Source organism: Sus scrofa, chromosome 16 (assembly GCF_054392235.1).
Source record: "Sus scrofa isolate SSC_HxYL_T2T_F1_AM1 chromosome 16, Sscrofa_HxYL_maternal_Yorkshire_Landrace_v2.0, whole genome shotgun sequence".
NCBI classification, from domain to species: domain Eukaryota; kingdom Metazoa; phylum Chordata; class Mammalia; order Artiodactyla; family Suidae; genus Sus; species Sus scrofa.
Window position 1 is genome coordinate 46,500,744 of NC_139398.1, and position 16,834 is coordinate 46,517,577.

Sequence of the window (16,834 nt, forward strand, 5' to 3'; positions counted from 1 at the left end):
TCATCAGGTTGAGGAAGTTCCTTTTTATTAGTTGGGAATAAATGAAAACAAATTAAAAATACCCATTTGAATGGCTATTATCAAAAAGACAAGAGATAACAAGTATTAGTAAGGATGTGAGAACAGAAACCTTGTGCACTTGTTGGTGGAAATGTAAATAAATGGTTACATTCGCTATGGAAAATAATATGGAGGTTTCTCAAAAGATTAAAAAGTAGAACTACCATATAATCTAGTAATCCCGCTTCTGGGTTTCTATCTAAAGGAAATAAAATTAGTATCTCGAGGTAGTCTGCATTCTCATTATTCACAGTCCTCAAGATAAGGAAGGAAGTAACCTATGCCCATCAACAGATGAATAGATAAAATATTTATCTGTCTGTCTACACACTCACACACACACACACACACACACACACACACACACACAATCAATTACAATGGAATATTTAGCCCTCAAAAAAAGGAAATACTGCTTTTTGTGACAGGTTAGATGGACTTTGAGAGAATTATGTTAAGTCAAATAAGTCAGAGAAAGGTAAATATTGTGTGATCTCACAATATATTCTAATTTTTGGTTAAAAAGTGAGCATTTTAGATAATATATTGTAACATCTGTGTATTTTCTCTTTCATGTATATCTCTTATTATTCATGTTTGATTATTTTTGGACAACTTTTAATTTTTAAATTTTTTATTTTGCTGTTGGAGGGTGGTTGGAATGAATTATTTTTATTTCCCCAAATAGGTCATAGGCCTGTTGTGGGTAGGAACTGGATCTTAATTAAGGAGGATATGCCACAGTATTAAGTTTAGTCCTGATTTCATGGTCTATATATAAATACTTAATTGAATTTTCTAAAAAAAACAAAAAAAAACTATATTGTAGTCTATTAATCCCAATGGAAGAACTGTAGAAACCCATCATAATTTCCAATCAGAGACACATTTGATAACTAATACATGTAGGGGAAAAACACATATGGATTAACTAATTTGTGAAATGCAAAAGGGAAAAACTTCATTTTCTTATCTTTCCTAAATATTTATACTCTGTGTATGTATAAACTGACAAGCAGAGCCTCTGTAAACTTTTGGAGGCCCATCTAGAGAACCAGAGGTGTTTAACTTCCAAAAAATAGGGTAAACATTGGTAATCCATTGGTATTAGTAATTTACATTATCTTCATGAGACCACAGTTTAAAATGTTCTTGTTCATTTAGACCATTTTACCTCAGATTTATCATAATAATTATTTTTATAATAGTTGGTTGAAAGTAGAATAAGACATTAATATTCTGAAAAGTGTATTTAAGATAAGTAATTAGAAGAAATTTGGACACAATTTATATATTAATAGAATTTTTTAAATCATATACTTCTAAAGACAAGGTTTTGTTAATACTTTATTCTTATTTTTTTAAATATTTTTAGATATGCCATTGCATTGGCCTTAAGGGAAAAACAACGTGTAATATTTACTAGCCCAATTAAGGCCCTGAGTAATCAGAAATATCGTGAAATGTATGAAGAATTTCAAGATGTTGGTCTGATGACTGGAGATGTTACTATTAATCCTACAGCATCTTGTCTTGTTATGACCACAGAGGTAATATGTGCGGTCTTGCATCCAGTTTTTCCTTTCCGTTTAATTAAAGGGCCATTCAGTTAAAACAGCTAATGTTTTATTACTTGCTCTATGTACTACTATATACGATAAAATGTATTTTATATTTTGAGTAAATTTACTTGAAAGGGATAGAGTTCATCTTAAAACAAGTTCTACTAATTGTTTGAATTTAGTTTTAAATTACCAGTATATCTGTTATTTGTTAAATAATATAGATGCAGATTTTTAAGGTTTTTTTTTTTGTTTGTTTTTTGTTTTTTTTCGTGTTCGTTTTGGTTGTACCTGCGAAGTGTGGATATGCCCGAGCTAGGGATCCAACCTATGTATACTTCATTGGCCTGCCACTGCAGTGGCAACACTGGATCCTTAACCCACTGCACCACAAGGGAACTCCCTTCACTGAGTATTTTTAAAGGCATCTTGTCAGTGACATGAAACTAATTTGATGGTTTTATGTAGTTTCTAGAATTTGAATACGTAGTTTTGAATAAGTAGTGGCTTCTTGTTCCATGTAATTTTTTTTCTTCTGTATCTAAGTGTTGATGCAAATAGATAACTTTTTAAAAAATGCCTAATTATGTTTAGCTTCTTCACATAATCACAGTTAATTTTTGCATATACTACAACGTCTTATATTTGGGACACCATTAACTCTCTTTATTCTACTAAGTACTTTTGTACACACTTGAATTACATACTTACTTTTTCAAAGACATGGTACACTAGAGAGCATAAATTAACTTCTGATCTTTAGAGTCAGCCAGAAGTGTTGCTTGCTTCTCATTTTGGTACCCAAAGTAACTTCATTTTCCATTCTCAAAACTTTCTTCCATCCATGGAAGATTTTCTTTAACTCAAAAATCAGAATAACAGTTGCTGGAAAGTATCCATATTGTTAAGAAGTTAACAGAATAAAAAAAATGGGTAAGCAGTATAAGATCCATTGTGTTGGATAGAAGATAATTTTAAGTTACTCTCATATCCTAGGAAGTGTAGGAGTTCCCATTGTGGCCCAGTGGTGATGAACTTGACTAGTATCCATGAGGACATGGGTTCAATCCCTGGCCCCGTTCAGTGGGTTAAGGATCCAGCATTGCCGGGGGCTGTGATGTAGGTCGCGGATGCGGCTTGGATCTTTCTCTATGGTGTAGGCAGGCAGCTGCAGCTCCAGTTTGACTTCTAGCCTGGGAACTTCCATATGCCGCAGGCGTGGCCCTAAAAAGAGAGGGAGGGAGTGAGGGTGGGTCTTGGGTTACATGCTGTACGTATAAGGAAATAGCTTCATATTCAAGATGTATGGAAATAGAGGTGATAATAATTCTTTCTATGAATTATATCTGACTACTAACTGTTGAGAAATCATTTACTTTGGATTTAGAAAAGGAATATTATGTACTTAAGATACATAACCCCCTAAAAGTATTTTAATGTTTCCATTAAAAAAATTTCCAAAATTCCTTGTTGGAAAGAAGAGTTTTTAGTATGTCAGAATCCTGCTAAATCTTCTACTTTTTCTTTAGATTTTGAGAAGTATGCTGTACAGAGGCTCTGAAGTTATGCGAGAAGTTGCTTGGGTCATATTTGATGAAATTCATTACATGAGAGATTCAGGTATATTCTGTAGTGTTGCTGAGATGTGTGCCATGTATTTTCCTTAAGAATGGCATTAGCACAGGGAAGTATATCCAGTGTCCTGGGATAGACCATGAGGGAAAATAATATTGAAAAAAGAATACGTATATATGTATGACTGAGTCACTTTGCTGTAGAGCAGAAATTGGAACTACATTGAAATCAACTATAATTTTAAAAAAGAAATAGCACTAGGAATTTTGAATAAGTAGTTAAACTTTCAAGTCGGAAGAGTTGTAGTAAACTAAAATTGTGGGCAACATGATATATTTCCAGTAGGATCTCATTCAATTTCAGCTTCTTAAATGGCAACGACTTCTGAGTGAGAAACTAGATTCAGGTTTAAAAATGGAATGAAAATTATTAGCTTTTAATAGAGAGCTGTTTAATAGAAGCAGTGTGTTAAAGAATTTCCAAAACTTCTAGCCTACGGAGTTAACTTTCTTGATTTTCATTAACTTATCTTAGTTTTTTTTTTTTTTTTAAATAAGTGTATGTTTACAAATGGGAAAAACTATAAATACCCCTTTTTGAACTATTATAGTACTGTAATGGAAAAGTAAATGTATTTGGAATTTGGGGTGGAGCTTGGAGGGTGAGGGTTAACACCACACATTTAAAATTTAGATGTTTAATATGTCATCTGCTATATTTACCACAGGGAACTCTACTCAGTATTCTCTGATGACCTAAATGGGGGATGAATCTGAAAAAGAATGGATGTGTGTATAACTAAACTGCTTTACTGTATAGCAGGAATTAACACAACATTGTTAACCAACTATACTTCAATAAATTTTTTTAAATTGAAAAATAAATTTATTCAAAACTAAAATTTTAAAAATTAAATATTTAATATATACACACTTAAAACTTAGTTTTTATTGGAACTAAACCACTGAGTATAAAGCACCTGTATTTATAGTGAAAGTAATACAGTTTAAGAAATCAGATTAGACTCTGAACAGAATTTTTTGCTTTTTAAATCTTGAATCCTATATTGATTTGTTCATTTTGCAGCAAAATTCTCAAACTAATTTTTCTTTTTTCCATTTTAATAAACCTGACATACAGTTTTGCTGTTTATTAAAGCTTTCCTTCATTTCTAGAGTTGATGAGGGTAATTTAGATGAGAGACACTATATGGTGTAGTCACCACGTTTCTTTGAAATTTATTTCTGTGACTTTCTATAAGCCAATAACTTCTGCTTCTCTTAGATGGAAATACTGTTTTTATTGTCCTGGGACTCTTTATTAGGGTGTTTGAACAGGATTTAGTTTGGAGCTGTTTTTTTTAGGCTGTTATTTCAGAGTACATTGTGTTTGTGGTGGTTTAGTCTGCTAACTTTCTACTACATAAATTCATGGTTAGAATTAAAGCAGTTTATAGTAAGGGTCTATTGCTAAAAATATCCTTGTATAAAGCAGTCTACATTTCTAATTATTGAGCTTGAGAGAAAATAATTTCAGATGCCTGTCAATAAAGTGACATTGAGTTCTAAAGTTTGTTTTTTTTTCAGAGCGTGGTGTTGTGTGGGAAGAAACTATTATTTTGCTTCCTGATAACGTTCACTACGTCTTTCTTTCGGCTACAATTCCAAATGCCCGACAGTTTGCTGAATGGATTTGCCACTTACATAAACAGGTATTTTCTTTTTCTTTTTTGATGTTTTGAATATTTAAGATGTTACAGTTGATCTTACTTTATATCCTATACTTCTATTTCTCATGCTGCTTAGAATAAGGAGATATTTTATTGTGAAAGTACTTGTCAAATCAAGCAAGCTTATCAAAATAAACTGACTTGTTTTTTTATAAATGTGGATTTCTGAGTCCCATATGAAAGCCAATAAATCAAAATCTCTGAGAGTAGAGACCTGGGTCTTAGAAACTCTAACTTTTAAAAGCTCCTGAATTGATCCTGATGACCTACCAGATTTGGAAACTTGTGCATCTACTCATACAGTGAGCCATGAGCACTCAGAAGAGAATTCCCTCTAAGATCTTGGTACCAGAAGAAAGCTGGACATCTCCTGAGCATGTGATTTGGTTTTTCTCTTGTGAACACAGACTTTTTACTGTGTTTCCCTGTTGCTTTTCTAGTCTAGTTTCAGCAGCATTAAAGGATCTTATAACAAGTATTTGTACAGGCATACTAAATTTATTCTTGGTTTTATTTTCCTGCGCTTATTCTTCGTCTATAGCAGAACAGTCACATTTATTTTTATCCATTTAGAAGCTCTCTAAAGGTATTTTTGTAACACCCATGTTGCCTCTGTAGGGTAGAAACCCTGTGGATCTTCTGGAGGAATTAGATCAACTGCTGTTTTAGTTATGTCCTTGAGAAGTCTCTGTGGGGGAGAAAAAGTCCCATTTAACCTCAGGAAGCATTCTCTGTTATCATGCTGCTACTACAGAGAAACAGACATCTTTAATTATAGCATCACAGTCTAGGATATGGGCCCAAGATAATTAATGGAAACTCAAATCGTGTATTTGGTCTTGATTAGGGAATTAGTAAGTTTGAACACCTGATGGTATGATTCGATAGACCTCATTTTCCATATTTTCCTCTTGCCTGGTTTTGAAAGTTTCGTTAGATTTTTTTTTTGAAATGTTCAGTTCAAAAGTTTATCTCCTCAAGTTCTTTTAGATTGCTCACATACATAGTATTGTTTTGAAGAAGTAAAATATATTCTTAATTATTTTTCCTTGTTTTTACAGCCTTGTCATGTAATTTACACAGATTATCGGCCTACTCCATTGCAGCACTACATTTTTCCAGCAGGGGGAGATGGTCTGCACCTTGTAGTTGATGAAAATGTAAGGAAGTAATTATTATTCTTATAGCTATAATATCATACTTCTCTGTTTATGTCTGTTTTTCTTTAAGCTAGAGAAAAATGGCAGAGATTTATTCTTTTCCTTAAGTAGTTTTTATATTCCACCGTTGGTTTTTCGTGTAAGTATTTTTATTTCAAAAATTGTATTTAAAACTCGTATTTTTTTAATACATGAATTAGATTTCCCTCCTTTCCCAGTATTTCTAAATGCCCGGAGAATAAGGGGCTTTGGACATGTCTCAGATATCTTATGTTTTGTTTTTGTCAGTTTTATTATTGTATTGAATTATTATTTTAAGAGCTTTGTTTTGAAGAATGAAAAATGTTTGGATTATGATTAGGTATTCATGAAGTTACATAGAAAAATATTTGTGATTCCAGGGTGACTTCAGAGAAGATAATTTTAATACAGCAATGCAAGTACTTCGAGATGCTGGCGATTTGGCAAAAGGAGATCAGAAGGGGCGGAAAGGAGGAACAAAAGGTAATTTGGAACTTTGAGTGAATTTTATAGGCAAATTGTATTTTCAAATTACATTTCTTATTTTTTTATTTAACTTTTTCCCCCTCAGGAAGATCTAGAAAGTATATGGTAAAATTAGATAAATAAAGGTTTATCTTTTTTCTTATGTGATATTTATTGAGATACAATTCATATAGTGTACAGTTCACCCATTAAAGCATACAATTCAGTAGTTAATAGTATTTTCATGAAATTATGCAACTGTCACCACAGTTTTTGTTTTGTTTTGTTTGTCTTTTTGTCATTTCTTGTGCCGCTCCTGCGGCATATGGAGATTCCCGGGCTAGGGGTCGAATCGGAGCTGTAGCTGCCAGCCTACGCCAGAGCCACAGCAACGCAGGATCCGAGCTGCGTCTGCGATCTACACCACAGCTCACGGCAACGCCGGAACCTTGACCCACTGAGCAAGGGCAGGGATCGAACCCACAACCTCATGGTTCCTAGTCGGATTCGTTAACCACTGTGCCACGACGGGAACTCCAGTTTTTTTTTTTTAATAAGATGTAGTTCACATTACCATAGAAGTCACCATTTTTAAGTGTACAATTAAGTGGATTTTAGTATATTCGCAAAGTTGTGCAACTACCATGTGATTCCAGAACATTTTCATTAACTCCAAATGAAACCCCATATCTGTTAGTGGTCATTCTTCCTTTTCTCCCAAGCTCTTGCCCACCACTCTTCAGCCTTAGGAAATCACTAATATACTTTGTTTCTATTTTGCTTTTCTAGACATTTCATAGAAATGGAATTGTAATATATGGGGTCTTTTGCAACAGGCTTCTTTTACTTGTTTTCATTGTTCATCCATGTTATAGTATATGTTAGTACTTCATTCCTTGTTTATGGTCGAGTAACATTCCATTGTATGATTATGACCATATTTTGTTTATCCATTCCTCAGTGATGAACAGTTAGGTTTTTTTTTTTGACTTTTTGATTGTTGTGACTAATGCTGCTCTAAACATTTGTGCGTTACAAGTTTTAGTGTGAACATTTTTTCTTTTCTTGTGAGAATATACTATGAATACAATTGCTGAGTCATATGGTAATTCTGTGTTCAGCCTTTGGAGCAACTGCCAAATTATTTTCCAAAGTGGCTGCATCATTATACTTTCTCATCAAAAGGATATGAGGTTTCCATTTCCTCCACATCCTTGCCAATAACTATAACCTGTCTATTTGATTATAGTCATCCTAGTAGGTATGAAGTTCTTATCTCAGTGCGTGGTTTCTAGTTACATTTCCTTGGTACCTAATGATGTTGAGGATCTTCCTGTGCTTATTGGCCATTTGTGTATCTTCGGACAAATAGCTGTTCAAATCCTTTGCCCATTCAGAAATTGGATTATGTTTTTACTGTTGACTTGTGAGAATTCTTCATATCTTCTGGATAATAGACCTTTATCAGATACATGATTTGTAAATATTTTCTCCCATTCTGTGGATTAGGGGTATCTTTTCACTTTATTGTTGGTGTTTATTCAAGTACACAAGTTTAAGATTTTGATGAAATCTAGTTTATCTTTTCTGTTTTTTTCCCTTTGTTGCTTGTGCTTTTACATATATAAGAAAGCTTTGCATATCCCAAGGTTATAAAGATCTGTTCCTATATATATATATATATATCTTTTTTTTTTGTCTTTTTAGCTATTTCTTGGGCCCCTCCCGTGGCATATGGAGGTTCCCAGGCTAGGGGTTGAATCGGAGCTGTAGCCACCGGCCTACACCAGAGCCACAGCAACGCGGGATCCGAGCCACGTCTGCAACCTACACCACAGCTCACGGCAACGCCAGATCGTCAACCCACTGAGCAAGGGCAGGGACCGAACCCGCAACCTCATGGTTCCTAGTCGGATTCGTTAACCACTGCGCCATGACGGGAACTCCCCTATATATTTTTTAAGAGTTTTGTAATTTTAGATTTTTACGTTTAAGTCTCTGATCTTTTTTTTGTTTGTTTTAGGGCTGCACCCATAGCATATGGAGCTTCCCAGGCTAGGGGTTTAATCGGAGCTATAGCTGTCAGCCTACACCACAGCCACAGCAATGCCAGATCCAAGCTACGTGTGCAACCTACACCACAGCTCATGGCAACGCCGGATGCTTAACCCACTGAGCGAGGCCAGGGATCGAAGCCGCCACCTCCTGCTTCTTATTCAAATTCGTTTCTGCTGCGCCATGACGGGAACTCCTGTGATCTCTTTTGAGTTAATTTTTGAGTATGGTGTATGTATTCTTTTTGCAGGACCATCAAATGTGTTCAAGATTGTGAAGATGATTATGGAAAGAAATTTTCAACCTGTAATTATTTTTAGTTTTAGTAAAAAAGATTGTGAAGCCTATGCACTTCAAATGACCAAATTAGATTTCAACACAGGTACTATATAATTTCAGTATAATTTTAATGTTATGTGAAAATGAATGTATATGTATTTCTGATAAGACATTATCTATTGTGTATTGCTAAGATTGCGGTTCACCTTATGGTTAAGGTACTCATCACATTTATAAAAGCTTAAAGAGGCCCTTGATTTATCGTTTCTTCTGTCCTCTTTTATTGGAAGGTAAATACAGTATTCTATGTAAAATCCAAAGACCTCTACTAAGAAATATTAGACTCATACCTTCTTATACTTCATTGCCATAGCTTCTTGGTTATTACAGCTTTCTGTTTGACTACCTAAGGTAAGTCTCTTGGTCAGACTCTCTTTGTTACGTTTCATTCTTCTAGAAATCCAAGTGGGTAAGACTGCCCTTTACCTAACTCTGTATTACCTAACTTTTGTAATTTTTGAATAAAGTAAAATAACTTCTGGCAAATCAGTAAATGATTCCCATATATTAACTGTAAATGTAACCCAGTTAAGGTCACACAGCTAGATAGCAGCATAGCCTAAGCAAGAATTTCAGTGTGCTAAATTCCACCTCAGTTGTCATTCACTTCAGCCTTTTGCATATCTAAGCCTATACAGTGAGAAGTAAATAATTTCTTCAGTTATCCAGAATTGCACAAAACTAATGCCACACACTTTAAAGCTAATTTTTACTTACCCATGGGTAAAAATAACAAGTGATGGTAATCCATATAACCTTCTAAAGCCAGTAGTATTTTTTTGACTGAGTGAATTACATAGAAATGTTTTCTTGTAACTCCCAGTGCTGGATATTCTTAATTTTGCAGGGTTATATATTGATTAAGTCAACAAATATTTGACTACTGCATAACAGTCACTGTATAAGAAGGCAGGGTAATGGATAAGAGCATAGGCTTTGGATTTTTTTTTTTTTTTTGCTTTTCAGGGCTGCACCTGTGTCCCAGGCTAGGGGTTGAATTGGAGCTGCAGCTCCTGGCCTATGCCATAGCCATAACTACGTTTGATCTGTGTGTGTCTGCAACCTACACCACAGCTCACGGCAATGCCAGATCCTTAACCCACTGAGCAAGGCCAGGTATTGAACCAGCATCCTCATGGATACTAATCAGGTTCTTAACCTGCTGAGCCTAAGTGGGAGCTCCAGACTTTGGAATTACTTAATCTAATGGTTAATACTAGTGCCCATTATTTGCTCTATGCCTCACTTTCCTTACTCGTGAGAAACAATGATAACCTGTAATAATTATAATGTTCTATAATTGTTTGCCTTAAATGTTGCATATAGATACTTAGTGTAGTTATTGTTATTATTTTTATAAGAGTACATTTTTTTATTCATGGACAAAGTCTGCTTAGGTATGTTTTGACACGCTTTAAATTTTATTAAATAATTAGTCAATTTTACTTTCCCTTCTGATGGTCTTAAATCCCGAGTGTTTACCTTTACTCTTTAAGACCGTTATCTTTTACAGTGTGTGAAATTTGGTATCACTGACTCATTTAGATATTTATATACACTTGGATTTTTTCTCATAGATGAAGAAAAGAAGATGGTTGAAGAAGTATTCAGTAATGCAATTGACTGCTTGTCCGATGAAGATAAAAAACTCCCTCAGGTGTGTATTTAATGTCATTAAGTAAAGTATGGATATTTCAGACAGTATATATTCATTTTGTATTTCCTTGTTTTGTTCTTAATGTTATACTGTTTGCACATAGCATCATGGTGCACTGTACACTGAAATGGTACCTTGATTTTTATTTTGAACTCTACAAAGGTGACAAAAGGAAAGATTTGCTGCCTTGAGGGAACTTTTCTCTGAAATCTAACATAGCCTGGAAATAACTACTTTTGTGCCTAGGATATACTACAGAATTTTTAAGGCTAGGTTTAAGTCACTCTGTTGTAATTTATAAGGCTACCAAGCGAAACAAAAGAGCATACCCAGTGGAAATCATACTTAGTGAGAAATTGGATATCTACTTAGCTTTAATTAAAGTAGTTTTTCTTTTGACTATTAGACTTGCCTGAGGAGTTCTAAAATATTCTGATGCCTTGTTGCCATTCCACAGATACTGATTTAGCTGGTATGGTGTGTGTCTTGATCACATAATCTTTCAGAAACTCCTCTGGTAATTCTAATGTGCATCCAAACCTGGGAACTAATGCATCAGTTCAACCTAACACTATATGAAAGTTTTGTTTTGTGAAAAGAAAACTTGGAAAGTCATACTCTATGTACAAATTATTGCTTTGATTAATATGGGATTTATGATAAGACTGCAATAGCATGAGTCTTTGTATTTAAAACAGTATTTAATTTACAGAATCTTTTTTTTTTTTTTTTTTTTTTTGTCTTTTTTCCTTTTCCAGGGCTGCTCCCACGGCATATGAAGGTTCCCAGGCTAGGGGTCGAATTGGAGCTGTAGCCACCGGCCTATGTCAGATCCACAGCAACGTGGGATCCGAGCCGCGTCTGCGACCTACATCACAGCTCATGGCAATGCAAGATCCTTAACCCACTGAGCAAGGCCAGGGATCGAACCCGCAACCTCATCGTTCCTAGTTGGATTCATTAACCACTGAGCCATAATGGGAACTCCTAATTTACAGAATCTTATTGTCATATTTCTTTCCAGCTGAATGATTAGTATCTAAGGTCTGAGCCATGTCTTTTTACATCTTTGTTATCGTAGCACACATTTAATAGTAAAATTTAATGGCATTTAATAGTTTTAATGAGCATGAACTCTTCAGTAATTCATTTGTTTCTAGATAAAGTACATATTTATATTTGTTTTATAGTTACTTATTTATTTTTGGTTTGAGTTGGCCAGTATTTTTAAGTTTACTTTGTGTAGATATAAACTTTGCCCTCATAACTTTAGTTTTAGTTATTTATTTATTTTGAGAAGATAAGTGATGCTGGAAAATTTGAATGAGGTAGCAAAACATTTGTAAAGTTTATTTAAAACATGCCTTTCATATTAAAGACAGCTGGGATAGAATTACATTGAGTTTTTAAACACTCCTAGTTTAATAATCTGGGAGTATGGGTTTGGTTTTTGCTTTTTTTCTGGGAAGCTTACATAACTTTTCTTTAAACAGCACTCTTTCTTGATTACCCATTTTTCTTAATTTGATTAGTTTAACATTGTAAAAGTTCTTTTCCTCTCATCATTGTAAAAATAAATGTTATTCTAATCATAGGTTGAACATGTACTTCCTCTCTTGAAGCGGGGAATTGGTATTCACCATGGTGGTTTACTTCCTATTTTGAAAGAAACTATAGAAATTCTCTTTTCTGAAGGATTGATAAAGGTATGACTTTATTTTTATTTATTGTGCCCTAAAATTGTATTGTGTGAACAGTTAGAAAATTATTAAGAACACTTTATAGCATGTACTAACACCACTTATAGAAGCTTTGTTGTTTTTTAAATTATTGTTATTTTTAAGTAAGTTGAATGGAATGACTTAGGTAATGAACTTGATTCTTCTTTCTTTCCTTCTTTCTTTTCTTTTCCTTTTTTTTTTTTTTTTTTTTTTTTTTTAATGGCTGCACCCACGGCATGTAAAAGTTCCAGGCCAGGGATTGAATCTGAGCCATATCTATGACCTGTGCCTCAGCTGTGGCAATGCTGGATCCTTTAATCCACTATGCTAGGCTGGGGATTGAAACCCAAACCTCCTCAGCAACCTGAACCACTGCAGTTGAATTCTTAACCCACTGTACCACAGTGGGAACGCCTTGATTTTTTTTTTTTTTTTTTTGTCTTTTTGCCATTTCTTGGGCCGCTCCTGTGGCATATGGAGGTTCCCGGGCTAGGGGTTGAATCTGAGCTGTAGCTGCCAGCCTACGCCAGAGCCACAGCAACGCAGGATCCGAGCCGCATCTGTGACCTACACCACAGCTCACGGCAACGCCGGAACCTTGACCCACTGAGCAAGGGCAGGGATCGAACCCTCAACCTCATGGTTCCTAGTCGGATTCGTTAACCACTGTGCCACGACGGGAACTCCCTTGATTTTTATATATAGTGTTATAACTCATAAGTTTGGGAATATAGGTAAAAGTCATTTGTTTGTTTTCCTAATCATGAAGTAAGAAATGATAACATTACTGGATATACAATGTAGAATTTTCCAGAAGGTGCTGTTTAATTTTCAGACCAAGAGCTGATTATATAAGTGGACTCCTTTCTGTCTACAGAATTAAAGGACTGGTTTAGAGAAGACAAAGATAATTACTGGGTAGACTTAGGAGAGAAGAGTTTTTCAGGATATTCTCATTTAAGCCAAAGAGAGTCTAATTTAATTTTTTGAATTGTGTCAATGTCTATACCCAGTAAAGGAATGGTAAAAATGAGAAACAATTCTAAAATGTAGTCATAAGCCTTCGTATGATTCATATTTTATATTTAAAAATCAGATTAGAGATTTATCATGAGAAAGTCAGCACTAACTAGGATTTTTAGTAGAAATTTACTCACCCTAAAGACCATGCTTGAGGTATTTTAGGTAAAAAATTGGTTGCCGTTTATGCCTGGGTCCTGGTAAGACCCTGTTGATGCTCTCAATATAGATTGCATGTTTTGTTGAGGCCTTTTTTTTTTTTTTTTTTTTTCCAGGGCCACACCTGTAGTATATGGAAGTTCCCAGGCCAGGGGTCAAATTGGAACTGTAGCTGCTGGCCTATACCACAGCCACAGCAATGCAGGATCCGAGCTGTGTCTGCAACCTACACCACAGCTCATGGCAATGCCAGATCCTTAACCCACCGAGCAAGGCCAGGGATCAAACTGCATCTTCATGAATACTAGTCAGGTTCATTACCACTGAGCCATGACGAGAACTCCCTTTTTTCTATTTTAAAGACTCTTTTAAGTGGTGCTTGTGAATTATAAATTCAAATAGAATAATTGTACATAAAGCAAAAAATAAAATTCAAATAGAATAATTAATTGAACAGAAAGTAAAAAAAGTTAGAGAGCACCATTATCCTTCATTTCTCAGAAATAATCCACTAGCATATATACAAATACTTGATTTAATTTTTAAACAAAACTTGACTATATTACCTATGTTATTATCCAGTTTTGTCATATGCTTTGCTCTTTATTCTTTTTAACAGATGAATAGCATTCTGTTGAGTTGATGAAATTAAGTTTTTACTCTTGTTAACCTAGTGATGAAACTTTAGACTATTTACTTGACTTCAGTGACTTGTGCACATAGTTTTGTGTGCTTTTTGTTGGTAAAGTCTTAGATATGAACTTAAAGTGCCACTAATTTTGATCTGCCCTCAGAAATTTTAAAGGTGTCTTTAAAACCAGTGTATCTATCATCAGTGAAAAAGCCAGAAATTGTGATTGTGTTTAGAAAAATATTCTACAACCTAATGATGCTTTTGTCCATTATATCAGTAGTAGTCTCTCCAGGTTATCACCACTGAAATTAAAGAAAGACTGTCTTCCCTGAGTTAAAAAGTTTCTGGGATGCAAGGGACATTAACTATTATAGTATAAACTTATTATAATACATACATTAATAATTTAATAATTTTGTATATCACATGCTGAAATATACTAGGAGTAGAGTTTTATTAACAACTAGTTTTAAAAATTATGCTTGAGTAATTTATCTATAAAACTAGTTTTTCAGTTTAAAATATATGTTTAATTGTATAATTATTCATTCATTTAGGCTTTATTTGCCACAGAGACTTTTGCTATGGGAATTAACATGCCAGCCAGAACTGTTCTATTTACAAATGCTCGAAAATTTGATGGGAAGGATTTCCGATGGGTAAGTAAAATACTTAATATATTAAAATATTTGTCTTCAGTTGTTGGACCTAAGGTGATTTCAGTTCATGTAGTCCTTGAGATTTTCAGTTGTAAGTACTCACGAACTTGTACCTGAGCTAATGTAAGAAGTTCATCATGGTTAAATTTCAGGCCCTTTATATTTCTATTCTTCAGCCAAAACTAAAAACTATTTTGAGGTATAAGAGTTTGGTGATGAGGGATAATTGCACAAATGAGTCATGAATGCTTTAATGCATTTAAAATACATCTGAAACTTTTATTTCTTAAAATATGTTATTTAAAGCACCTCTACTATAGTGGCTATAGTGTTGTAGCTCACTATTTTACTCTTTAGTTTTAAAATAGAGATTTTTAACAGGTTTGTACATGTCTTTTCTAAGGCAAAGGGAGAGAGGAAGTTGGGATTATGAGTGGAATGGTGACTTGAAATAAAAATAAATCTTTAATTTAGAGGCAAGTAACCCATTCAGCATTTACCAGACTTAAACAATGGCCCTAGAACTATGGTAGGTGCTGAGGATGGTAATTTTAAAACAAATAAAACCAGTCCCTACTATGAAGAGACTTAGTAGCAGGCATACATTTATATTATGGACTCTGAAAAGTGTGTACAGGAGGAATAAAGCAAAGAAAAGAAGTCACTTGTGCAGAAGAGGTCAGGAAAGGCTTCGTAGAAAAAACAATCCTTAAACTGAGTAACAACAGCAGATGGATATTTATTAGGAAGACAGTAGAGCATCACAGGGGTGAAAAGCAGATGGACAAAGAGAGATTTCTAGTTTGAGTATTCAGTGCAAACCAAAGACTCACATAATCTGGCATTTTGAGAAAATTGTAAATAGTCATCTATTCCTCTTGTCCTTGAAAGTGATGGTTCTTTTCTGTTTAAACAAGTTTCAGGCAGTAGTTACTAATGATCAAAACACTGAAAAGTTTCATTATTTTAAAAGCAAAGCATTTTTTTTTTGGTCTTTTTAGGGCTGTACTCACAGCATATGGAGGTTCCCAGGCTAGGGGTCTAATCAGAGCAATAGCCGCTGGCCTACACCAGAGCCACAGCAATGTCAGATCCAAGCTGTGTCTGGGACCTACACCACAGGTCCCAGCAACACTGGATCCTTAACCCAGTGAGCGAGGCCAGGGACCGAACTTGCAACCTCATGGTTCCTAGTTGGATTCGTTAGCCACTGAGCCACGACAGGAACTCCATCTAAATGTAATAGTTTGCATCTGTTAAACCCAAACTCCCAGTCTATCTCACTCCCTTCTTCCTCTGCCTTGCCAATCACAAGTCTGTTCTCTGTGAGTAGCTAGGTTTCTGTTTTGTAGATGGGTTCATTTGTGCCCTGTTTTGGATTCTGCATTTAAGTAATACGATATGGTATTTGTCTTTCTCTTTCTGACTTACTTCACTTGGTATGAGAATCTCTGGTTGCATCCATGTTGCTGCAAATGCATTATTTTATTCTTTGTTATGGTTGAGTAGTATTCCATTGTGTATATGTACCACATCTTCTTAACCCATTCATCTCTTGATGGAAATTTAAGTTGCTTCCACGTCTTGGCTGTTGTGAATAGAGCTGCTGTGCACATTGGGTGCATGAATCTTTCTGAATTGGAGTTTTTTCCAGATGTATGCCCCAGAGTGGAATTGCTGGATTATGGTAGTTTTGTAGTTTTCTGAGGAGCCTCTATACTGTTTCCTGTAGTGGTTGTACCAATTTACATTCCCACCAACAATGTAGGAGGGTTTCCTTTCTCCAAACTCTCTCCACCATTTGTTATTTGTAAACTTTTTCACTTTAGCCATCTGACCAGTGTCAGGTGGTACCTCATTGCATTTTTTTATTTGCTTTTCTCTAATAATTAGTGATGTTGAACATCTTTTCTGTGCCTGCTGGCCATCTGTATGTTCCTTGGAGAAATAGCTGTTGAAGACTTCTGCCCCTTTTTTGATTGGGTTGTTCATTTTTTGGTTGTCGAGTTGTATGAGCT

General features: G+C 34.8%; 1 protein-coding gene across 7 annotated transcripts in view; it reads left to right on the plus strand.

Annotated features, from left to right (window-relative positions):
- MTREX (Mtr4 exosome RNA helicase) overlaps positions 1-16,834 on the plus strand; it is a 126,226-nt gene that overhangs the window by 29,009 nt on the left and 80,383 nt on the right. For all 7 annotated transcript variants that reach the window (XR_014831302.1, XR_014831303.1, XR_014831304.1 and 4 more), the window contains exons 6-14: positions 1,436-1,610; positions 3,152-3,242; positions 4,784-4,908; positions 5,988-6,086; positions 6,488-6,590; positions 8,878-9,009; positions 10,544-10,623; positions 12,219-12,329; positions 14,715-14,816. Coding sequence is in view for 2 of the 7 variants with exons in the window: in XM_003133964.7 (XP_003134012.3) it covers positions 1,436-1,610; positions 3,152-3,242; positions 4,784-4,908; positions 5,988-6,086; positions 6,488-6,590; positions 8,878-9,009; positions 10,544-10,623; positions 12,219-12,329; positions 14,715-14,816 (1,018 nt within the window). In the remaining 5 variants the exon portion in view is untranslated. The remainder of the gene's footprint in view (positions 1-1,435; positions 1,611-3,151; positions 3,243-4,783; positions 4,909-5,987; positions 6,087-6,487; positions 6,591-8,877; positions 9,010-10,543; positions 10,624-12,218; positions 12,330-14,714; positions 14,817-16,834) is intronic.